This window comes from Erythrolamprus reginae, chromosome 8 (genome assembly GCF_031021105.1).
Source record: "Erythrolamprus reginae isolate rEryReg1 chromosome 8, rEryReg1.hap1, whole genome shotgun sequence".
Classification (NCBI taxonomy): Eukaryota; Metazoa; Chordata; class Lepidosauria; order Squamata; family Dipsadidae; genus Erythrolamprus; species Erythrolamprus reginae.
In genome coordinates this window covers 19,047,813-19,072,800 of record NC_091957.1, presented here as the reverse complement: position 1 = coordinate 19,072,800, position 24,988 = coordinate 19,047,813, and the positions used below count along the sequence as shown (strand labels likewise).

At 43.6% G+C, this 24,988-nt stretch overlaps 1 protein-coding gene across 1 annotated transcript; it reads right to left on the bottom strand.

Moving 5' to 3' along the window:
- Nucleotides 1–1,303: 1,303 nt before the first annotated feature.
- On the bottom strand, nt 1,304–15,881 carry PEX10 (peroxisomal biogenesis factor 10). Its single transcript, XM_070758247.1, has 6 exons — nt 15,689–15,881; nt 14,070–14,150; nt 11,969–12,375; nt 10,207–10,382; nt 8,823–8,958; nt 1,304–1,546 (listed from the first exon to the last, which is right to left on the bottom strand). The coding sequence occupies exons 1-6, from the start codon at nt 15,795–15,797 to the stop codon at nt 1,478–1,480; spliced, it is 978 nt and encodes a 325-aa protein (XP_070614348.1). The 5' UTR covers nt 15,798–15,881; the 3' UTR covers nt 1,304–1,477.
- Between the last annotated feature and the right edge of the window lie 9,107 nt (nt 15,882–24,988).

Sequence of the window (24,988 nt, the reverse complement as noted above, 5' to 3'; positions counted from 1 at the left end):
ACGTCTATACCACGGTTTTTCAAAAATATTAATTAAAAAATACTTCACGCTTTTTTCCCCTATATCAGTTTTTCCCGCCCGATGACGTCATATGTTATTGCCAAACTTTCGTCTGCCTTTAAAAAACATTTTTTTTAATAAACTTTAATAAATAAACATGGTGAGTAATAATCTAAATGGTTGCTAAGGGAATTGGAAATTGTAATTTAGGGGTTTAAAGTGTTAAGGGAAGGCTTGGGATACTGTTCATAGCCAAAAATAGTGTATTTACTTCTGCATCTCTACTTTGCGGAAATTCAACTTTCGCGGGCGGTCTCGGAACGCATCCCCGCGAAAATCGAGGGAACACTATAATAATAATAATAATAATTAGATTTGTATGCCGCCCCTCCCTATTTAAAAATAGGGTCTTGAAAAAGCTCTTGGAAGAAAAGGCTATGAAACCAGAGTGAAACACACATGGATCTTAGGTTAATTATACCATCTGGGTACATGCTTAGCACATTAGAGCATAATTCACCAATGTTGTGAGTTTTTCTATCGGACTCAGCTGTGTTGGAAACATCAGGTGTGGCCTTCCGACTGTTTCTGGATTTTCAAGATTGCTCCTTACTGCCCAGAGCTGTATGTCACAGGTATCTAGAAAGCTGTTCTTTATGATCTCTTAATATCTGTATTTGCCTCTCAAGCTCTATCCAGCTTAAAGTGCGTTAAACTCGGAAGGTGTCGATACAGAAAGACGGACTGTACCAGTTCGGTACCAGTCATTGAATCTGCAATTTGGGGTTTACCAGGTGACTCTTTTGAGAGAGCTGCTCGGTGCTTCAGAGGTGCCGATGGAAGCTTGACTGGATTTTAAAACCAGCCAAGTCTGTAGAATTGAATGCAAAAGCACTGCACATATTTAACAAGCCAGGCATCCCACAATAGCTACGTTATACAGCCCTTCTGGATTTAAAACTTTAAAAACCAGTTCCATCATGTGGGGTAATGCAGTTGGTGTGTGTCAGGTATGTTGGGAAGAGGGTGGGGTGTAGAGATGGCTAGTAATCCCGAAGGTGTGCTTAAAACAAAACTTGACGAATTCAACATTCACTAGGATGGGTCTTAAGAACTTCAAACTGCTTTTGAGACAGCCCTCCTTCCTAAAACCTCTCAAGCTAAAATAAATCTTGAATAAGCAGCAGTTTGTTTTAAACTGAGGTAGGTTTGTCTCCTCTTATAAGAGGCCCCGAAAGTAAAAAAATATTTTGGCTTCCATTTGATTCCAGCAATTTAATAATAATAATAACAATAATAATAATTTATTAGATTTCTATGCCGCCCTTTTATTATCCAAATATTTATTTATTTATTTATTGCATTTATATGCTGCTCATATATAAATAAATGAATAAATAAAATCTCGTATTCGTTTCAAAAGCTTGCATTTTCGTTCCGGCTTTTCTTTGCGGTTTGCAATCCAACCGGCATCGCTTTACCGGAAGTGTCGAAGGTAAATAAGCTTCTGGGGATGAAATTTCTCTCTACACAGTGGACACTCGGTCTGTGGGAAGGAAAAAAATAACAATTAGCATTAGGAAATGTAAACCCTTCAAATTGCTTTCAAAACCACCCCTGTCTTTAAGGCAGAGTCCTTGCATAAAATAATTCACTTTTTTAAAAACATGATTGTTGGGGTATTTTTTTTTCTTCACCATAAAATAAAACAACATATAGTTATAAACACAACAACAATGCTGAAAATCAATATACACTTTTTTAATTACTCATTCAATGTAGGCTCTTATCTCTCCTCATCTAAAAATTTCTATTTTATACAACATTGTCAATTCTTAAAAGTCTAAATAATTTTATCTATCTATCTATCTATCTATCTATCATCTCTTTAATAAAAGAAACTATTCATAATATATCACATACTTCATAAAATACAGTTCTATATGTTTAAAGGCTAAACAATGAGTACATTTTGCATTATATCATTATATAGTGCTACCACCATTTCTCATCTTCGCCATCTGGCTTCCAAAATTTAAATCAAATTCTCATATTTCAATTTTTCCTCAAATTAACCAATTACTAATACATATGCATCTCTTAGTTTTCTATCCAATTATAAAACTTCCCCCTAATTTTATAATAATCCGAGTCTTGTTTAAGTTTCAGTCAATCTATTCATCTCTGCACAATCCATAATTTTTCTCAAAACTTCCCATTCCGTCGGTACCCTATTCAATGTCCAACTTTGTGCATATACAATCCTAGCTGCTGTAATTATATGCACAGTGGTACCTCTACCTACAAACGCCTCTACTTACGAACTTTTCTAGATAAGCACTGGGTGTTCAAGATTTTTTTGCCTCTTCTCAAGAACCATTTTCCACTTACAAACCTGAGCCTCCGAAACTGTAACCGGAAAAGGCAGGGAGACGCCTCTGTCGGGCCTCTAGGAATCTCCTTGGAGGAAACAGGGCCAGAAAAGACTGGGAGAAGCCTCCGTGGAGCCTCTCTAGGAATCTCCTGGGAGGAAATAGGCGTTGATTGCTTACCTGAACGCCTCTTCTCGTACGGTGAGCGGGTACAGCAGTCACATGGGTTGCTCATGTCCAATCCGGTGGAACTGAGCCTAGTATTAAAAAAGCTTGCCGGATCCGCCCCTTCCCCAGAATTCGCGAATCCATAGACTAGGCTCAGTTGTGAAGCTCTGCAGTGTTCAACTCTCATTGTTAGAGGAAGAAGGATATAGAAAAGTAAAGAAGACACATACAAGGGCGGGAAGTGACTGCTGTACCCGCTCACCGTACGAGAAGAGGCGTTCAGGTAAGCAATCAACGCCTATTCTCCGTACTGAAGGAGCGGGTCCAGCAGTCACATGGGACATACCCAATAGATGGTCCCTAGGGTGGGATTAGATTGCTATCGTGTGAGATAACGGATTGGAGTACCCTTCTGCCGAAGGCAGCGTCCGCTGAAGCGTAAGAATCAATCTTGTAGTGCCTGATGAAGGAATTTGGCGAGGCCCAAGTGGCTGCTTTGCAGACCTCCTCCAACGGGGCTTGAGTCGCCCAAGCGGCCGAGGTGGCTGCGCTCCTGGTGGAATGCGCTGAGATGTTCCTTGGAACTGAGAGGGAGGCCGACTCATAGGCCTTAGATATAGTCCCTCTGATCCCACGGCCTATTACTGTTGAAGACACTTTGGCCCCCATGACTCTGGGATGATAGGCTATAAAAAGTGCTTCTGACCTCCGAAAGGGTCCTGTGCGTTGGATATAGATTCTCAGCGCTCTGGTGAGATCCAGGGTGTGCCATCTAATCGCCAAGGGATGGTCTCGTTGGAGGCAGAAGGAAGGTAGGACAATATCCTGAGATCTGTGGAACATAGAACTAACCTTGGGTAAGAAGGTGGGGTCCAGTCGCAAGACTACCTTGTCCTGATGGAATTGACAAAGGTCCTGTCTGATTGAGAGGGCAGCCAGCTCCGAAATGCGTCGGGCAGAGGTAATAGCCACCAGGAATGCTACCTTAAAGGGTAAGAACCTGAGGGACGCCGATTTTAGGGGTTCGTATGGTGCCTGCGTGAGGGAATGGAGAACCCGTGGCAAATCCCAGGATGGATACCTGTGGACCTTGGAAGGTCTGAGGTTGGCTATGCCCTTGAGGAATTCCTGAACTTCAGGGAAGGCTCGGAGAGGCTGTCTGCGGGGGCCCCCTAGGACAGATGAAATGGCAGCCAGATGACGCCGGAGGGTACTGGTGGAAAGTCCTTTATGGAAGCCTTGCATAAGGAAGGAAATAATTCTGTGTATGGGGATGCACAGAGGGGAAAGACCTTCCTGTAGACACCACTGGTGAAACTTGGACCACGTGTGGTCGTATATTCGATTGGTCGAACCCCTTCTGGCCTTTAAAATGACCTCCACTGAGTCGGGGTCATGACCACGCAGTTCTAAGTCTCTCCTGATAACAGCCAGGCGGTGAGGAGGAACCACTCCGGGTCTGGATGGAAAGAGGCCCCCTGTCGCAGCATATCCCCCGAAACGGGGAGTCGCCAAGGGTCCTGGACGGACAGCTGTTGGAGATCCGCGAACCAGGGCCGGCGGGGCCAATGAGGGGCGATTAAGATTACTCGGGCCCTCTCGGTGAGGACCTTGTGAATCACGTCCGGGAGGATTGGAATTGGAGGAAATGCGTAGAGTAGGCCTGGAGGCCATGGACTCCGGAGGGCATTGATTGCTTCCGCTCCCGGGGATGGAAATCTGGAAAAGAAGCGAGGGAGTTGGGCGTTCGCATTGGTCGCGAAGAGATCCAGGATTGGTAGGCCGAATCTGAGGCTGATTTGATGGAACAGGTCTTGGTGGAGGTTCCACTCTCCTGGGTCTATCGTTGCTCGGGATAGCCAATCCGCCTGGACGTTGAGGCTCCCCGAGATGTGGTCGGCTAGGAGCGACTGGAGATGTTTTTCCGCCCAGAGGCCCAACTTGAGGGCCTCCCTCATGAGAGCCTTGGATCTCGTGCCCCCCTGTCTGCAGATATGGCAATGTTGTCGGTGAGAATGAGAACATGCCGGCTGGGAATGCGAGGAGAGAAATGCTTCAGAGCCAGGGAAACGGCTCTTAACTCTAGCCAATTGATTGGCCTGGAAGCTTCCTCTGGGGACCACGTGCCCTGGGCTATCATCCCCTGGGCGTGGGCGCCCCATCCCGATAGACTGGCATCTGTGGTGATGACAAATTGATCCGGGCACCTGAACGGGGATCCTCTGTCCATGGCCGGAGACTTCCACCACTTGAAGGATCTGCGAACACTTAGTGGGATGACAATGCGCCGATTTGAGTTGCTGTGCCCCGATCTCTGAAAAGGTAACAGGAGCCACTGGAGTTCCCTAGCATAAAGGCGAGCCCAGGGAATGATGCCTATGCATGACACCATCTTCCCCAAAAGGGAAGAGAGAGTTACTATGGATACTGAAGAATTAGATAAGATGTTAGAAATTAACTCCACTATACTGAGTTTTCTCTCGGGAGAGAGAAAAACCTGGGAGGATTCTGAATCAATAATGGATCCCAGGTGAGAAATGGATGTGGAAGGTTGGAGGTGACTTTTATCAAAGTTGATGGAAAATCCATGGTCCTGAAGGACTGACATGGTGACAGAAAGGTCAGTTTTCACTTTCTCTAGGGAGTTCCCATGGACCAAAATATCATCAAGATAACATAAAATGTGGATGGGAAACGCCCGGATATAGGCCGCCAGGGACCCCAAGAGCTTTGTAAAGACCCGAGGGCCGAGGAAAGGCCAAATGGCATCGCCCTATACTGGAAATGCCTGCCTTGAAAGGAAAAACGTAAAATTTTTTTGTGGCATTTGGCTATAGGAATGTGAAGGTAGGCCTCAGTGAGGTCTAAGGAGACCATGAAATCTCCCGTGTGAATGGCGGCCAAAATAGAAGATAAGGAGTGCATCTTAAACTTCCTATATTTGATGAATAGGTTTAGTATCTTTAAATCCAAAATAGCTCTCCAACCTCCGGAGGACTTTGGAACCATAAATAGGATGGAGTAAAAACCTAGGCCCTTCTGACCGGAAGGGACCGGTTGAATGGCTCTGATGGACAATAGATGAGAAATGGCCTCCTCCATACGGTTACAATCTGAGGAGGACCTGGGAGAAGGGCAGGAAATAAAACGTTTAGGGGGAGGAGAAATAATTTCTAAAAGAAGGCCTGTTTGAACAGTGTCAATGACCCAAGGGTCCTTGGAGATGAGACGCCAATTAGAGGCGAAATGGGCTAGGCGACCCCCTATGGGAATTGAGGAAAAATTACCATCTAGGTTTTTTTGACGCCCTGTTAGAGGACGCTCCCCTTTGGAAGCGAAACCCTCTGCCCCTGGAGTTCCTACCTTGGGAACGAAAGCGGGGGGAATACTGACCTGGAGATCTCTGATAGGAAGCCGCTTGATCTTGCTGGCGCCCTGGGCGACGAAAGGACTGCGTTTTGGTAGCCTTTTTTGTGGTTGGACCCAAAACTTTCTTCTTATCCGTGGTTTCCGTGAGGAGTGGATCCAGAAGATCACCGAAGAGAAGGTCGCGCTTTAAGGGACCCTGGGATAACTGCCACTTCTGGCGAACTCCCGCTTGCCAAGGGCGAATCCATAGGAGTCTTCTTGCCGTTGTAGAAGCTGCAATAGACTTAGCAGAAAATCTAGTAGATTGCAAGGTGGTATCAGCCACGTACTGGGCAGCTGCAAAGACCTTGTTGAAGTCTTGTTGACCTCTCAAGTCATCGGGAGGAATATGCTGTTGAAGTTGGCGAAGCCACAGCAGCATGGCTCTGGAGAAAAAGGAAGCCGCTGCAGAACTTTTAATGGCCCAGGAATCAGCGGTGAATCCTCTTTTGAGCATTTGCTCAATGCGCTTGTCCTCTGGGCGGAGGACTTCCTCCGCCTCGCCTGGCACAGCCGCTGCCGAGTGAAGGATCTTGACAGGTTCATCCGGTTTGGGAAAGGATAGAAGCTCTTCATAGGAAGAGGAAAGTTTGTACAACTTTCTGTCCTTGGTGGAGGGATTAAGGCCAGAGGCTGGAAATTCCCACTGTTTGAGTAAAGCATCTTTAAACAATTTAGGCATAGGAATTACCTCGTTATCCTCCTGTTCCTCTGTGAAGTAGGGTAAATTCTCCTCCGGGGGATCAGTGGAAGTGGAGGCTTGTTTCTCCTGGGCCGCTAATCCCGTAGAAATTCTAGCTTTGAGGAGAAGAGATTTGAATAATTGAGAAGGAAAAATAGTAATTGGAGAAGGAACCTTAATTTGGGATTCCTCATCATCTGATAAGCCTTGAAAAGGATCCTCATCATCCTCCATATCCTCATATTCGTCCTGGGAGGAATCTGAATCATCCTGAATAGGAGCTCTGACCGCTGGGGAAGAACCCAAGGGGCGGGAGGGACGAGAAGGAGGAGGAGGTAAGGGAAGCTCATTGATGGTGGAGAGTTTGGCATCAATGGCTTTGGACAACACAGCAAAAATAGATTGGAACTCAGGAGGTAAACTGGAAAATATCAGCAGAAATGGCAGAAGAATCCCTAAAGGCCTGGGAGGATCCTGGCTGGGGGGAATCTTCAATAATATCTGGTTCCTCTGGACCTATGCCCCATAGGTTAGGTTGGGGTCTGTCTAGGTTTGGCTCATCCAGAGATAACACAGGGACCCCAGAAGGAGGTAGACTAGAAACCTCTGGGGGGTCTTGACTACTGATTACTTGGGCCTGCACTTTCAAACGTTTTGCTGATTTGTCATGAATTTTTTGTAGGGCTAGGTCCCTACTCTTCTCGGCCCTGGTGACCTTGGTCGAGGGGCGGGCCCCTGGAGAAGAGGAGGAAGAGGCCTGGGGGATACTAGTAATCTCATCGCCTGTAGGCCTGGCCTCTCTGGGACCTTTAGTTGTGCCTCTCTTGGGAAAGGTAGCCATAGTCTGACAATTAACAGAAGACAAGGCTGAGCCAATAACTGAATAATAAGGAGAAGAATTTCAAGGACTTCCCAAGAGGAATGGATCCTGCTTCGAGGCCTCGAAGCTGCTGAAACTTGAGGACAATCTGGGCAAACCCAGAGTTCGTGCCCCCAAATCCAGCGGGGCCAGCCTCCCTAAACTTTATAATTAAGTAAACCAAGGCACTCTGGTTGGAGGCTTAGCCGGTGGAGAATTTAGCCTGGGACCCCCAAGGCCCGCTCCGGGATCCACGCGGTGGACTGAGGCCTACGCGGCTGGCAGGAGGCCAACACGAGAGGCCTAGATTTAAAAAGGGCGCGAAGGCCTTCGCGCCGAAAAAATCGCTCCGTAAGATTTCTTAAAGGGGAAGCGATCGACTAAGTCCAGGAGACTAGAAGGCGTCTCACTCCGCAGGAGGTATTTATTAAGCCCTTAAATATTTGTATACAATAAATAATCAATAAATCAATAAATTAATACTTGCACCAGGACCTCCGGGCCAAAGGATTAGAAGAATCCACAAGCGGCCGCTGGGATCGTAACCGGCAAAACCGCCGGGGGAAAACGAAACCGCAACTTCTCCAAAGGAAAAAAGCCGAGCCGCAAACGGCTGGCGCTATTAGTGCAAGTAATTAATAATGATAAAACAAATCTTACTACTTTTGAAGAAAAAGATCGAAGGGAAGGTGTTAGAATGTTGAACGAGCTATCACAATACAACCGCAGGATATGCGAACTGAGCGAATTCTGGGGAAGGGGCGGATCCGGCAAGCTTTTTTAATACTAGGCTCAGTTCCACCGGATTGGACATGAGCAACCCATGTGACTGCTGGACCCGCTCCTTCAGTACGGAGAACAGGGCTTCCACCCTCCCTATGGTTTCCCAAATCGCACACATTATTTGCTTTTACATTGATTCCCAGGGGAAAAATTGCTGCCTCTTACAAACTTTTCTACTTAAGAACCTGGTCACGGAATGAATTAAGTTCATAAGTAGAGGTACCACAGTATAATTAAATATATTTAAACATGTTTTAATATATAAACCAAAATTGCTCTCAGGTTTGAAACAATAAATTATAAAACTGGTCTTGCAGCCGATTCTGAACTACGGATAAACTTTGCCACTTTGAGCTGTAGATTTGGGGGAGGGAATGAAAACTCTGCATGTCAAAAAACATCACCTATCAAATTAGAGAGTTTCTAAAAACCCCAAGGAGAAAGCCAAATCCTACCACCTGTATGTACATTGCTGTAGAAATTTACAACAGTTTAAAGAAAAAGTGGCATGCAAACTTTGGTCAAAGTCCGAGGGAGGCAACGCACACACCTTGGTGTTACACCACGCGGTGATGCATTCCCAGCAGAAGAGGTGCCCGCATGGTGTAGCCGTGGCATGCCGGCGTTCTTCTAAGCATAGCGAGCAACGTGAATGGCGGCTAAGAATCTTCTCTTCGGGCTGGCTTCTGAAGGAGATGATGACATAAGACAGCGTTAACACTTGGGAAAGGCGATGCCAAAAAAGAGATTGAACTCTACAAGAAATTAAGTTTTAGGGGGTAATCTCCCTCCAGGCAGCATCTATGGTACAAATATGGCCCTATATAACATGATCCTTTCTTTCATCTACTTTCCCCCCCCCCCTTTCAGTATGTGTTTTGATAACGTATTTTTTATACACTGCTCAAAAAAAATAAAATAAAGGGAACACTTAAACAACAGAATATAACTCCAAGTCAATCAAACTTCTGTGAAATCAAACTGTCCACTTAGGAAGCAACACTGATGGACAGTCAACTTCACCTGCTATTGTGCAAATAGAATAGTTGTGCAAATGAAATATTCAATGAGAATATTTCATTCATTCACATCTAGAATGACCAAACTTTCTGAGACAACTCAAGAAAGGGACCTTGGGGTTTTGGTGGACAGCTCAATGAAGATGCCAACCCAGTGCGCAGCAGCAGTAAAACAAGCAAATTCCATGCTTGGCATGATTAGGAAGGGAATTGAAAATAAGTCGGAAAGTGTTGTATTGCCTCTGCACAAATCGATGGTGAGACCAAACTTGGAGTTCTGTTTACAGTTCTGGTCACCCCGCACCTCAAAAGGATATAATGGAACTGGAAAAGGTGCAGAAAAGGACAATAAGAATGATAAAGGAAATGGAGCCCCTCCCTTACGATACCAGGTTGCAACGCCTTGGTCTCTTCAGCCTTGAAAGACGGCGTTTAAGAGGCGACTTGGTTCCTATCTTAATTATAGCTAAAGATCAGTACAAAATTTCATATACATATATTGTAAATATTTACATTTCTAACTCAGTATCCATTTCTTCCATATATTTGTCAGTACTGTATAACTTATTTACTAAAACCTTACCTACATTATAATGTATCTTAACAATTCTCTATATTATATAATAATATAGTATAATATTTAATTGAATAATTCCTCAATATTTAATTTCACTTGATTATTTACAAGATATTCTAATTTTTAATTTGCTTTCTATCCTATTTTGTCCAACTCCCATATGAATTTCTTTAATACATGCTCAATCCTCTATTTCTAATTATATTTATTTAAGAATCTTCTCCATTGCAACGGTAGTTAATTTCGTTAAAAACTAAATTTTAAATGCTGCCGAGGCACTCCTTGTTGGTATCAATCCTCTTTCCCTGTAAAATAAAAAGAAAATCCAGGCTTCACACATCTGATAGGAGACGTTCCGGTGTAGCTTCCATTCTTTCTGTGCCCTCTGCCGATGTCGGAGGTTGTACGTGTAGATGCCAAGGGTCAGCCCCAGGTGGAGGAATGAAACGATTCCAAGCAGCCTGTAAGTGGACCGAATGCTTTTGTCGTCTTCGGTGAAACCCGCAGAGCGTAACTGGAGAACAGAAGAATCAAGCAAAGCCATCAATGGAAGGTAACTTAATAATTAAATACTTACAAAGGAATTGGGCACAGAAGGAGCTTTGTTTCAATGTTTCGTGCGTGAGAAAGACTATTCTTTTTTAAGATTGCAAGCTTCCTGCAAATAGATTAATGCTTTCATCTTGTGAAATGTCTCCCAATTAAGGACGTTTGATTGAATTTTATCCCTTTATTATTTTTTTAAATGGGTGGCAAATATACCTAATACTAGGGAGTGGGTGTGATGGCCTAGAGGTGGAGTTCTGGCCTCACAATCAGGACGGTATGAGTTCGATCCTAGGTAGCAGCAGGTATTTCTCTGGGCGCAATGAGAATATATCGGCTGAACTATAACTCCGCATCCCGGGAAGGGCAGTGGGCCTGTAAAACAGTTAGCTAGCTCCGCTCAAATCCCCAGATTCCACCTCGCAAGGGATTATGGGGTCATTAAATTGAAAATGGAGAAACATGCCTAATACTCCTCCGTTCTCCAATTTTCCCCCACCCTTGGGAGGTGGGTTGAGGGAAAAGAGACTCTTCCCAAAGTCACCTAGATGGCTCTAAACTGTAAAGCAGGACTAGAACTCACAGTCTCTTGGTTTCTAGAGGAGCAAGCACCTTCCTTAAGCACTACACCAAACTGGCTCTCCAAGCCATCCCTCAATAATTTTTATGCCAGATTCATTTAGTGATGTAAGACCTTTTCCAGTGAAAACAAAGCAAGTTGCATATTTTAAGTTACTGTATTTTTCAGAGTGTACAACGCACCCCCCCCCCCCCCCCCAGAAAAGAGGCTGAAAATTTGAGTGTGTCTTATACTCTGAATGTAGTTTTTTTGGAAAAAACTTTTTTTCCAGCCTTTACGAGATGCTAATGATCTTCCCAGCTTGTAGGCTTATTTTCATTGCTACTCCCTCCAAAAAAGCTTTTTTTCAGCCCTAATGAGGTGCTAATGATCTTCCTAGCTTGTAGGTTTATTTTCATTGCTATTCTGCGGAGAGGGGCGGCATACAAATCTAATAAATAAATAAATAAATAAACAAACAAATAAATAAATAAATAAATGTTATTCTCAGCCCTAACGAGATGCTAATGATCTTCTCAGCTTGCAGGCTTTTTTCAGCCCTAACGAGATACTAATGAACTTCCCTGTTTGCAGGATTTTTTCACTGCTACCCCAAAGAAGTTTTTTCCAAGTCCTCATTCTTTGCAGGCTTCCCCCCCCCCCCCCCATTGCTATATCCTCTGAAGATAATTCAGCCCTAACCAGGGGATAAAATAACGTGCTGAAGCTGACCAGGCTAAGGAGGCTAGCCAGATGAATACCTGGTAGGCATATTTTTTCCCCTTATTTTCCTCCCCCAAAACTAAGGTGTGTCTTATACTCCGAAAAGTATGTTAAGCATTGGAACACGTATCATCTCTACTTTTTCCAACAAGAAACATTCCGGGGGGAAACAAACAAGCGATTGCGCCACTGACTAAGTTGATGAAGCATCCTTCTAGTCATCTGTCATGGTGCCCAATTTAGAAACAGAAGCATATCAAGAACCCACTCACATATGTGATCCCTGTTGTCCTTTTAGAGAAATGGTAGAAGATGCCCTTCATGTAAAACACAGCTAAATGCAACCTGCGGAGAAACGGGATGCTTTGTTTGACGATATGAACAGCCTGGGCGAGAAATGATCTCTGCCCCTCGGTTAACCTCCTGACCCGTTTCTGCAACCAGCTTCGGAGTAGCGCCCGGCTTTGCAACAGGCTGAAATTTCGGCCGTGCAGAGTCTGTAACCCGCTGGAGACCGCCTCCAGCTCCTGCTCAAGTGTGGTCAGTCCCTTGTCCAACAAGTAAGGCAAGACGGTGTGCAGAGCGACCAAAATGGCCCGGCGTCTTAACGAAGGGACTTTTCTCTTTGATGGGTCTACTTGGATCACATTGACGTATTCTTCACCAAGGGTTTGATATCCTGAAAGGGGGAAGAAAAGGCAACCAGTGACAGAAACCCTGAAGAGATTATTACAAGCACAACTTCAGAAAAGAATAATAGAAATAGGAATGGAAATAATAGAAATAGAAATACAGTGGTCCCTCGGTTTTCGCGGGTTCGAACTTCGCAAAACGGCTATACCACGGTTTTTCAAAAATATTAATTAAAAAATACTTTGCGGGTTTTTTCCCTATACCATGGTTTTTTGCGCCCGATGTCGTCATATGTCATCGCCAAACTTTCATCCATCTTTAATAAATATTTTTTTTAATAATCTTTAATAAATAAACATGGTGAGTAATAATCTAAATGGTTGCTAAGGGAATGGGAAATTGCAGTTTAGGGGTTTAAAGTGTTAAGGGAAGGCTTGTGATACTGTTCATAGTCAAAAATAGTGTATTTACTTCCGCATCTCTACTTCGCGGAAATTCGACTTTCGCGGGCGGTCTCGGAACGCATCCCCCGCGAAAATCGAGGGAACACTGTAATAGAAATAGAATAATAGAGAATTAGAGGGGACCTTGGAGGCCTCAGTGGCGCAGTGGTTAGAGTGCAGAACTGCAAGCTACTTCTGCTGATCACTGGCTGCTAGTAGTTTGGCAGATCGAATCTCAGTAGGCTCAAGGTTGACTCAGTCTTCCATCTTTACGAGGTCAATAAAATGAGACCCCGATTGTTGGGGGCAAGAGGCTGACTCTCTGTAAACTGCTTAGAGTAAAGCACTGTGTAATAGTATTTAAGTAAAGCACTGCACAGCAGTATATAAGTCACAGTGCTTAGAGTAAAGCACTATGAAGCAGTATAAAAGTCTAAATGCTATTGCTATTCTAGTCCAACCCCCTGCTTAGGCTGGAAATCCTACACCACTTCAGACAAATAGTTATCCAATCTCTTCTTTAAAAACTTCCAGTGTTGGAGCATTTTCAACTTCTGGAGGCAAGCTGTTCCATGGATGAATTGTTCTCACTGTCAGGAAATTTCTCCTTACTTCTTAGTTGCTTCTCTCCTTGTTTAGTTTCCATCCATTGCTTCTTGTTCTACCCAAAGGTGCTTTGGAGAATAGCTTGACTCCTCTGTGGCAACCCTTGGGATATTGGAACACTGCTATGATATCTCCCCTAGTCCTTCTCTCATGTAAAAGACAGCTAAATGCAACCTGCGGAGAAACGGGATGCTTTGTTTGACGATATGAACAGCCTGGGCGAGAAATGATCTCTGCCCCTCGGTTAATCTCCTGACCCGTTTCTGCAACCAGCTTCGGAGGCAGAGTCGACCTTGAGACTGGGTGAGATTTGAATTGCCTAATTGCAAGCAGCAGGCAGTCAGCAGAAGAGCTTAAAGTCCTGCATTCTAACCACTGCACTACCACAGCTCTTAATTAAAAATATATTGCTCATGACAAGCAATCAAGAACAAAAAAGGAATAGATATAAACGAAACACTGTGACAAGAAGGAACTGGGTGTATTTAGATTTGTGAAAAGGAATGTGGCTGGGAAAGAGTTAAGCTTTGAAGCTGGAACCAATTATGGCTGGACAGCCATCTATTTTCAGCTGCTTCAATCTTCCATTCGTGACCCAAACACAAGGTCAGACTTGAAGGCCCCCTCTAATTTTCAGTAAACTTCAAATGATCGGAAATTTAGCACAAATCAATTCAGATAGAATTGTTACCTGAAAGAGTAGTAAGGGTGAAATAGGCAACGTCGGCAAGGAGTTCAATCTCTTTCTGCCATTCTAACCAGATTTTAGCACCTAAGGAACCAGAATATACGGAATTACATGACAAGAAAAAACAATGTTTTTCTATTACGCCTTTACTTAAGAACTTTTCTAGATAAGACCCGGGTGTTCAAGTTCTTAAGTAGAGGTACCACTGTATATACAACTGACAGCCAAACTGCAAAAAACTGTGTTACTCGGAACATCATATATTTGAAGATACTTGCTTGATACCTCAGACGCTGGCAGCAACCTGTGTCAACCATTAGCACTAGTCAGTGGTATATGTGACACTTTTAAAATGTTCAGTTGACTGCTTGGTTCAGCACATATATTTCGAAAATATATTATGATGGGACATCCTAGGCCCCTAGGTGGGGCTTGGCTTGTAACTAATGCCGAATCTGGCAAAACAACTGGCTGCTGCGACACAATTGTAGAAAATAATAATAATAATAATAATAATAATAATAATAATAATAATAATATGATGATGACTCTGCCTCCCATCCTTCTGAGGTGGGTCAAATGGGGACCCAGACTGTTGGGGGCAAATAGGCTGATTCTGTATACTGCTTAGAGAGGGCTGTAAAAGCACTACGGAGCGGTATGTAAGTCTAAATCAGTGGTTCTCAACCTGGGGGTCGGGACCCCTTTGGGGGTCAAACGACCGTTTCACAGGGGTCACCTAAGAAGACCACGGGAAAAGACAAATTTCCCACGATGTCAGGAACTAAAGCTTCTATTCTGGTGCCCTTGGAACCTATTTTTTCAATCTGACCAATCCGGCATTGACAGTGGGGCTGTCAGCTGACCTTCCCGCCAATCAGCTTCAAGCTCTGTTTGGAGAATTGGAGCTCGACTTATGGTTGGGGGTCACCACAACATGAGGAACTGTGTTTAAGGGGTCGCAGCATTAGAAAGGTTGGGAACCACCGGTCTAAATGCTTATTGCCGTTGCTAGAATAATAATAATAATAATTGCAGTTTGCTCTAGTGGTTAACTGGAAAACAGGAGACTGCAAGTTCTCACCCTGCCTTAAGCACGAAAGTTAGGATTTTGGGCGAGTGACACCTTCTTCAGCCCAGCTCACCTCACAGGATTGTTGTTATGGTTAAAAGGGGGGGAAAAGAGGATTGCACGTCTGATATGTTCACCCCCTTGAATCACTTCTAAAATTCCTCAGAGAGGGGCAGCATATCAATCAATCAATCAATTTAATGAAAGAAATTAAGAAAGAAAAGATATAGAAGATTAGATAGATAGTGAATAGAGATATATTATCGATAGATATAAAGAGTAGATAAGTTGGATGGATAGAGAAGATACGATAAGATGGAAAGAAGGAAGGAAGGAAGGGATGGTTACTGATGAATGACAAAAATAGGCCACTCTGAAATTCTTGATTTCTTCTTTTCTCACACAAAGCTCCTGGATTTGGTTTCCTAAGCCAACCAACCTGGAATTCTAGATAAAACACGTATAATGTGTATTTATTTCCATTGAAATTCGCATTGAAGGCAAAACGCCCAGGAAAAAAAAGACTTCGGGTGAAAAGGAGGCGCCTCACCCGCCAGGCCGGAAAAGACGGTCCCGGCCTTGCTTTTCAACGCTCCCCGGTAGAGCTCATCCTTCTGAGCCGAACGGACCAGGCGAGCCGGCCCGGCTTCCAGCGGCATGGCGGAAAGAAAAAGCAACCCGACGCCTCTTCTTCTTTTTCTCCTTCTTTTCTGTCATTGTCGCTGTTTTCGGACCTCATCCGCCGTCGCCGCGGCGCGACATTTAACGTCATCAAGAGCTTTACTCCCCGCTTTGTAGACTTACAAATAGAGAGGTGTTCAAAAGACATGACTTCCGGAATTAGGACTCCATTTCAAGGGCAAAACAACGTCGTTTTTAGGGTTCTTCTAGTGCAAATCAATTGCACGCCCGTTCATTAAGAAATTAATGAATTATTATTAAGCCCCATTAAGCCGAATTTACCCGACTCCATAGATATCCTCTAAATTCAAATAATTGGGCCTCGCATTCGAACGACTTCATTCACATAATACATATTGATATGTTATATATAATACATATGATATAATACATATAAATCTTCATAAAAGTACAGATCAGTATGTTATTCCCAGCGGGAAAACACTGCGATGGTAACAAAAAAATATTCTTTGGGGGAACTCGGAATGTAATGATACAAACTACAGTATATGTTTCGTAAATCTATGGTGTCAATGGATAGGCAAAGTTGGCTCTTCTGTGAGTTGTGAACTTCAATGCCCAGAATTCCTGGGCCAAACATGCTAGCTCAGGGATTCTGGGAGTTGAAGTCCACATGTCTTAGAAGAGCAAATTTTGCCTACCTCTGGATTAAAAGAAAAGAGCTCACGAAACGATTCCCTTTTAAGTCCTACGGCGACTACTAGGCGCCTGCGCCCTCGCCCGGTCGCTTCATTGCTAATTGAAGGCCTCAAGTCTAGGCCCTGCGAAGGAGGCGCGCTTTTAGTCAATGTGAAACGAGAAATAAAATGAGAAAAGAAAGAAATTTAAGTGCAACGAGGAGGTGAAGGTTCATTAATGCCTCAGAAATATGGGGTGTCCTTTCCCGCCAAACTTCTTTATTTACAGTGTTTTATTGATAGTATTAATTTGAGGCCTATAAAATTGGCTGCCGTTTTCACCCGTTTTGGGTATCTAGAAGAGGCAGTTTAATTAATTTAATTAATTAGATTTATAGGCCGCCCAACTCTTTCTGGACTCTGGGCGGCTCTCAAAGTTTGAACCAGAAGGCCTTTTGTCTTCTTTCCTTGGAAATGGTCTTGTGGAAGGCATTAAACCAGGTTTACCAGCTAAACCTAGTTAGTTGGGATGCGTGTTTGTTGAATGTTGCTTCTTTAGGGTTCAGGGCCCTGGAAAACCAGAAAAACAAGGTTAGTTGAGTCAGTTTGAGAGCCAGTTTGGTGCAGGGACTCAAAAATGTTGGGTTAGGAGCAGGGAGTCTTGGGTTCGAATTCAGTCTCCACCATGGAAAGTCATTTTTTAAAAAAGGAATTTCTGTGGAGGTGCGGTTATGCTGACCCCATGGGGTCCTTTGGGGGCTACCCCCCCCCCACATGGAAGCTACCTTGAGTTCATGTACATATTTATTTAGTTATTCAATTTTTTAATGCCGCCCTTCTCCTTAGACTCAGGGCGGCTTGCAACATGTTAGCAATAGCACTTTGTATTTGTATTTCGCTTTATCCTGCCTTTATTCCTCGATTATTTATTGATTTTTAATACTGCCTTTATTACAGGTGATGCAGGCAGTCGTCGACTTAACAACGGTTTGTTTAGTGACCCAACTGACAACGGCACTGGAAAAAATGACACAACCAGTGTTTCACACTTAATGACCATTACAGCAGCGGTCCCATGGGCAAACGACTCGTATTTATGGCGGTCACAGTGTCCTGAGGCCATGCGATTATCCTCTTTTCTGATCTTTTGACAGTCAAAGTCAATGGAGGGATTCACCTAAACAGCTTGGCAGAAAGGTCATAAAATGGGACAAAAGTCACTTAACAAATGTCTCACTTAGCAACAGAAATTTGCTGTACTTATTGCTTATCCCCACCAGCGGAACAGCTTGCCTTCGGAGTGTTTCAAGAGGAAATTGGACTGCCATTTGTCCAAAATAATGTAGGGCAGAGGTCTTCAAACTTGGCAACTTTAAGACTTGTGGACTTCAACTCCCAGAATTCTCCAGCCAGGGAGTTGAAGTCCTGGGAGTTGAAGTCCACAAGTCTTAAAGTTGCCAAGTTTGAGGACCCCTGGTGTACAGACTACTACTTGAGTGAGGGGTTGGACTAAATGACCCACAAGGTGTCAGGCCAAAGCCATCATTTTAAGTTGGATACTTTGGCCTGACACAAGTAGAATAGTACTATGGGAATTAGGGAGGGTTGGTTGCATGAGAGGGGAAAAATACTAGCCAGAACAAATTCCTTCCAGAAGATTCAAGGTCATCCTTTGTTCAGCACCAGCCAGGATAGTGGACATTGAAAGAGCTGGAGTAGTCCATGTGATGAATTTGTCGGTGTGGGGACGAGGGATGAACCTTAACCTGGCTGGAGAACTGTAGGAATAGTTAGTATCAGGTTGACTACAGTTCGTAACCAACGTGGTTCTGTTAATAAATTGGAACTCTGGAAGAAGGCCAAGGTTTGGACTCTGATTTATTTCTTGAATGTTATTTGGAAGGCTGACAAAAAGTCCCTTCCAACTCTAGTAATAATCTAATCTCCTTTCCCCCACAACCACAAACCTGTGAGGTGGATTGGTCAGAGAGTTTCTCAAAATCAACCAGCCAGCTTTTGTGGTTTAGGTGAGATTAGAATTTGCATCTCCTAGTTTCTAAACCACTACAAATTCCTTGTGTGTCCAATCACACTTGGCCAATAAAGAATTCTCTTCTTTTATCTTCTCTTCTCTACTCTACTCTACTCTACTCTACTCTACTCTACTCTACTCTATACCAAACTGGCTGGCCAATGGGCTCATGAAACATCCCAATGGCTTATGAATATAACGCTGTATTAATAGCAGTGCTTCAATGATCCAGGAATAATGTCATTTCAGAGTATTTATTTTTAAAAAATAATACAGATAGTCCTTGACTTATGACCAAAATTGAATCCCAACATTTTTGTGGCTAAGTGAAACCTTGGTTAAGTGAGTTTGGCCCATCTTGCGACCTTCCTTGGACACATGTTAAATGAATCAGTAGTTGTTAAATTACTCAAAACTCTTTCTTAAATGAATCTGACTTCCTCATTGACTTTGCTTGTCAGAAGTTCGCAAAAACAGATCATGTGACCCCAGGACACATGATAAATACAAGTCAGTTGTCAAGTGGCTGAATTTTAATCCCATGATCCTGAGGATATTACAATATGGGTGTAAATATGAAAAGTGGTCATAATTCACTTTTTTTCAGAGCCGCTATGACTTTGAATGGGCACTAAATGAACTGTTGCAAATTGAAAACTTCCTGCAGAGGATAGTTTACAGAAACCATTTTATATTCCCCCCTGAATTAATTTGCAAAACTGAGTACTTCTCACCTTTTCACAATGATAATTAATTTGGAAAAAACGTGCTTGCCTTTCTCATTTTAGCGTAATTAAGCATACACAGTGATGGATCAGCAACACAATCAGCGGCAGGAGGGGAAAGAAAGGAAGGAAAGAGGAAAGAAAGAAAGGAAAGAGAAAGGAAAGAGGAAAGAAAGAAAGAAAAAGGGAAGGAAGGAAGGAAGGAAGACAAAAATAACAAGAGCACATTGTCCTGAGATATGAAGAAAGGGGTCAAATGCCTGGGGAGAAACCTGTTCTACCTCCAAATTTTGGGTAAGATTTCTGTTTGGCATTTTATAAAAAAAGACCATGCCTGCTTTCAGATTGAATTCTGACCTTTCTGGAAGGATTTGCATTACCAGGTCGTGAGTGCAAGAAGGTGGCAGCCGCTAGATGGCAGCAAAGATTTTTAGATCCACTTTCTTCCTTGCCGCCTGTTCTCCCATCTACTATTTATTGCAAATATGACGGTCGCCCAGAAAGTAATGCACCACATTTTTTTTCATCCAGATCCACAAGTATTCTTCCTACATTTTATTAATAATAACAGAGTTGGAAGGGACCTTGGAGGTGTTCTAGTCCAATCCCCTGCTTGGGCAGGAAACCCTTCCACCACTTCAGACAGATGGTTATCCAACATCTGCTTAAAAACTTCCAGTGTTGATGCATTCACAACTTCTGGGGTCAACCTGTTCCACTGATCAACCGTTCTGACTGTCAGGAATTTTATCCTTAGTTCTAAGTTGCTTCTCTCCTTGTTTAGTTTCCACCCATTGCTTCTCGTTCTACCCTCAGGAGCTTTGGAGAATAGGTTGACTCCCTCTTCTTTATGGCAACCGCTGAGATACTGGAAGGCTGCTATCATGTCTCCCCTGGTCCTTCTTTGCATTAAACTAGCCCATTTATCCATAAATACATTAGATACCCAAGGAAACATTATACATCCTTTTCTTACAAATAGCCCTTGGTTTTCAAACATTCTGTTAGTGACCTTTCGACCTGGAAAAAAATGACTAAGGAGCAGCAGTCCTCGCACTTAACTGATGCAACATCCCCACAGCCATGTAACCAGAATTAAGGGGGTTGGCTATCATGCTATATTTTATGACGGTCTCGTAAGGTCACGTGACTGCCATTTGTGACCTTCCTAGCTGGCTTTGCACAACCGAATTTGTGGCAAAACGGTCATAAAATCAGGCGTGATTCACTCAACAATTGCTTATCGAGGGAAATTCTGGTCTCAGCTGTGACTGTAAATCAAGTACAATCTGTATCCCCTTGCCAATTCTGAATTATTCCCCAAGACTTGCATTTATTTTTCATGCACGCTCTATTTTACTTTGATCGCAATCACATTTTATCCCCTGTTTGCTTGGGGGGGGGGGGGGGTATCCTATCTCTCTGCATAGAGGTTTTGGGAACCCAACTAAATACAGGAGTTATTTTATTTATTTGTTTATTTTATCTGTCAAACATGTATAGTAGTTTGTATAAACATAACATAACATAAGTAAAAAGTAATGATAAAAGAGAACAATAGGACAAGGATGGTAGGCACAGTGGTGCGCTTATGCACGCCCCTTACAGACCTCTTAGAAACGGGGAGAGGTTGACTGTAGACAATCTAAGGTTAAAGTTTTTGGGGGTTTGGGGAAGAAACCACAGAGTCAGGTAGTAAATTCTAGGCATTGACCACTTTATTGCTGAAGTTGTATTTTCTGGAGTCTAGTTTGGAGAGTTTTAAATTTAATTTGAATCTATTACATGCTCGTGTGTTGCTGTGGTTGAAGGTGGAGTAGTCATTAACAGGAAGGACATTTTGGTATATGATTTTATGAACTACGGTTAGGTCAGATTGGAGGCGACATAGTTGTAAATTGTCTAATCTCAGTATTTCATGTCTGATGGAATAAGGTGTTTTGTAGTGAGCGGAAACCAGCCGTAGCACAAGATTTAGGAGGACCCAATTAGGAAGGGATCCTGGATTTAAACATTAGCTTCAAACCAGCTGAGTGATTATGCATTTTCCCCCCACTCCCAGTTTATTAGAATTTTTCCCAAATGGAAGCCAGATTTGTTGAACAGACAAAAATGATGAAAATTCTGCAGAATTTCTGACCTTCTCCCTATCAGTCTCAGAAAGTTACTATTTTTCCTTTTTTATTTTTTTGGAGTGGGGGAAAAAAACCCTCCACCAGGTTACTTTTTTTTTTTAAATATATATTTATTAATTTTTTCCTTTTTTAAAAAAAAAGTACATAGTCATATTTACAAATGAATCTACATGGTATAAACATTCCTATCGACATTGTCTTCTAATTACTTTTAGATTTCTTGATGTTTTATTCCATTGCTTCTTTTAAGTTTCTTTTTTTTGTCCATTGGTACCATTTTGTCCAGGTTTCATAATAGTCTGATTCTTTTCGATTCTTAAGTTCCATTGTCAATCTGTCCATCTCTGCACAGTCGTATATTTTCTTGATGATCTCATTGTCTTCAGGTATTTGCGGATTTTTCCAGTTCTGTGCAAATACAATCCTTGCAGCTGTTGTAATATGCAAGCTTAAATATTTTACATTTTTAGAACAGTTACCTCTCATAATACCCAATAGAAAAAATTATGGCATATATTCTATACACCAGGTTACTTTAAACTCTGGGTTTCTTCCCAAGGCTGAATTAAATATCCTTCCCAGCTGATTCACCCTTTCGCAATTATGTCATCCTCCTCCTCCTCCTTTCTTCTCCCTTTTTATTCAGTGAAAGAAAAGGGAGGAGGGAAAAGCGAGGAGAGATGAGTACAAGGTGAGTAATTTGACCTTAGGAGGCCTGAAGCAATCCAGGCAAAGTTGCAGAGATCTGAAGGACCCCTGCTTAAGGCATTTCAAAACTGGAGATCGGGCTGAAAGGGTAAAAAATGGCACACGTACCAAGCGAAAAGCCTTTCAAGCCAAGGTAGCCGAGGCTGGCTCACTCCGGCTCAGCTAAGACATCTTGAGTTCACGTCCAAAGTATTAAAAATGCAAGGAACACTCTGACAAAGGGGGTAGGAAATCCCTACCAGGCACAACTTGTTCCCGAAGCTGAGAGAAAGAATAGGCCCAATGACAGGACCACTCTCGCTTAAATAGACTTGCTTGGTGCTCCCAGGCCTTGCAAAAGGATTCCTTTATGTTTTAGGCTGCAGCCCTCAGCATGTTTATTAGATGGAAACTAAGTCCCGGTGAATGGAGTGGTGTGTTTATTCTCTCTCCCCCCCCCCCCCCACTCCTTATAAAATGCCAAAGGATTTTATTCAGTCTCACAGAAAAGCGAGAAGTCTGACCGGGATACAAGGCTAAGCGTTTGCATCGACAGAGTTCATGTCACCTTTAGGGCAGGAGGGGGAAAGGGGTTGCCAGATAATTCAAGTATAGAACTGGGTTTGCTGGATTGGGGGTAAGAAGAGCCCTGCTGAATCGGGCCAAAGCCCGTTGAGTCCAGCATTCTCTGTCACCCAGTGGCCCATGGGGATCTTGAGCAGAAAGAGAAGGCAAGACCCTCCCTTTCCCTCGACCCCCAACAAATGGGACCCAAGGGAACCCTGCCTGCCTCAACCAACATAGAGGCGGCAATTGGAAATCCTTTTAAATAACCACTGATACACTCAGCATCTATGAATCTGTCTAATCCTGACTTGAAGCTATCCAAGCTGACAGCTGTCACTACCTCTTCTGGAAGGGAATTCCATCAACCAAAGACCCTCTGGGTGAAGAGATATTTCCCTTTATTTGTCATCGCTTTCTTACCTATGAGCTTTAGGGAGGGCCCCCTTGTCCTAGTACTGTATGATAGAGAAAAGAAATTTTTCTCTATCCACCTTTTCTATCCCCTGCATGATTTTATACACTTCGTTCAAGTCATCCCTTCAACGCCGTCTTTCAAGGCTGAAGAGACCGAGGCGTTGCAACCTGGTTTCATAAGGGAGGGGGTCCATTTCCGTGATCATTCTTGTTGCCCCTTTTTTGCCTCTTTTCCAGTTCCATTATGTCCTTGAGGTGCGATGACCAGAACTCTACACAGGGGTTGTCCAACATCTTCTTAAAAACCTCCAGTGTTGGAGCATCCACAATTTGTGGTGGCAAGCTGTTCCACTGATTAATTGTTAATTGCCAGGAAATTTCTCCTTAGTTCTAAGTTGCTTCTCTCCTTGTTTAGTTGCCACCCATTGCTTCTTGTTCCACCCTCAGGTGCTTTGGAGAATAGCTTGACTCCCTCTTCTTTGGGGCAACCCCTGAGATACCGGAACACTGCTGTCATATTGTCACCCCTAGTTTTATATACACACTAATGCAGTCAGACTCAATAGAAGCCCTTTTCCCCTTGCCTGAAATTTCTTCTATCTATACCTTTTCGGCATCCATCTCGAAGTCGGGAGGAACAGTTTGTCACTGCCTGTGACTCATTGATGAAAGTCACAAAAGAGGAAGATGATCGTTATGTCAACAGCATGATCCGCAAATAGCCGTGTTCTTGACAAATTGCCTTTCTCACACACACCTTAAATCCTTTGCTTATGCACGGCAGGTGGAGAGCCCAATTCCAGAGTCCTGCGAGATCGGGGACACTGTTGATCGAACTGTTGATGATTTACTGACTTTGATGAGGTATCTTTTGACCTGAACAGTTGCATATAGGAAGGGGCACACCTGCCTTCCAGGAAAGCAATTTAAAAATCCTTTCCCCCTCGATCTTAAGTGAGGCCAAATATATGAGTGTGTGTGTGTGTGTGTGTGTGTGTATATGTCACATTTTTTTTGCTGAATTTGAAAATTAAGGGAGGCTAGGATAGATCTATTTTGGCCTTATTTTGGCCTCATCAGCTAGCTATACCCACTGGGACTTGAACCTGCAACCTTTGCCTTGTAAGGCAGAGAATTATCCTCTAGGCTACAGTATCCAATCCCTTCAGTATATGTATATTTATGTATATACAATGGTACCTCTACTTACGAACTTAATTCATTCCGTGACTAGGTTCTTAAGTAAAAAAGTTTTTAAGAAGAAGCAATTTTTCCAAAAGGAATCAATGTAAAAGCAAATACTGTAATGCGTGTGATTGGGGAAACCACAGGGTGGGTGGAGTCCCTGTTTCCTCCCAGGAGATTCCTAGAGAGGCCCCACAGAGGCTTCTCCCCACCTTTTCCAGCCTTGTTTTCTCCCAGGAGATTCCTAGAGAGGCCCCACGGAGGCTTCTCCCTGCCTTTTCCGGCCCTCTTTCTCCCAGGAAATTCCTAGAGAGGCCCCACGGAGGCTTCTCCCTGCCTTTTCCATCCCTGTTTCCTCCCAGGGGATTCCAAGAGAGGCCCCATGGAGGCTTCTCCCCACTTTTTCCAGCCCTGTTTCCTCCCAGGAGATTCCTAGAGTGGCCCTACAGAGGCTTCTCCCCGCCTTTTCCAGCCCGCTTTCTCCCAGGAGATTCTTAGAAAGGCCCCACGGAGGCTTCTCCCCACCTTTTCCATTCCTGTTTCCTCCCAGGGGATTCCTAGAGAGGCCCCACGGAGGATTCTCCCCACCTTTTCCAGCCCTATTTCCTCCCAGGAGATTCCTAGAGAGGCCCCACGGAGGCTTCTCCCCACCTTTTCCAGCCCTGTTTCCTCCCAGGAGATTCCTAGAGAGGCCCCACGGAGGCTTCTCCCCGCCTTTTCTGTCCCTGTTTCCTCCCAGGAGATTCCTAGTGGGGCCCCGCAGAGGTTTCTTCCCGCTTTTTCTGG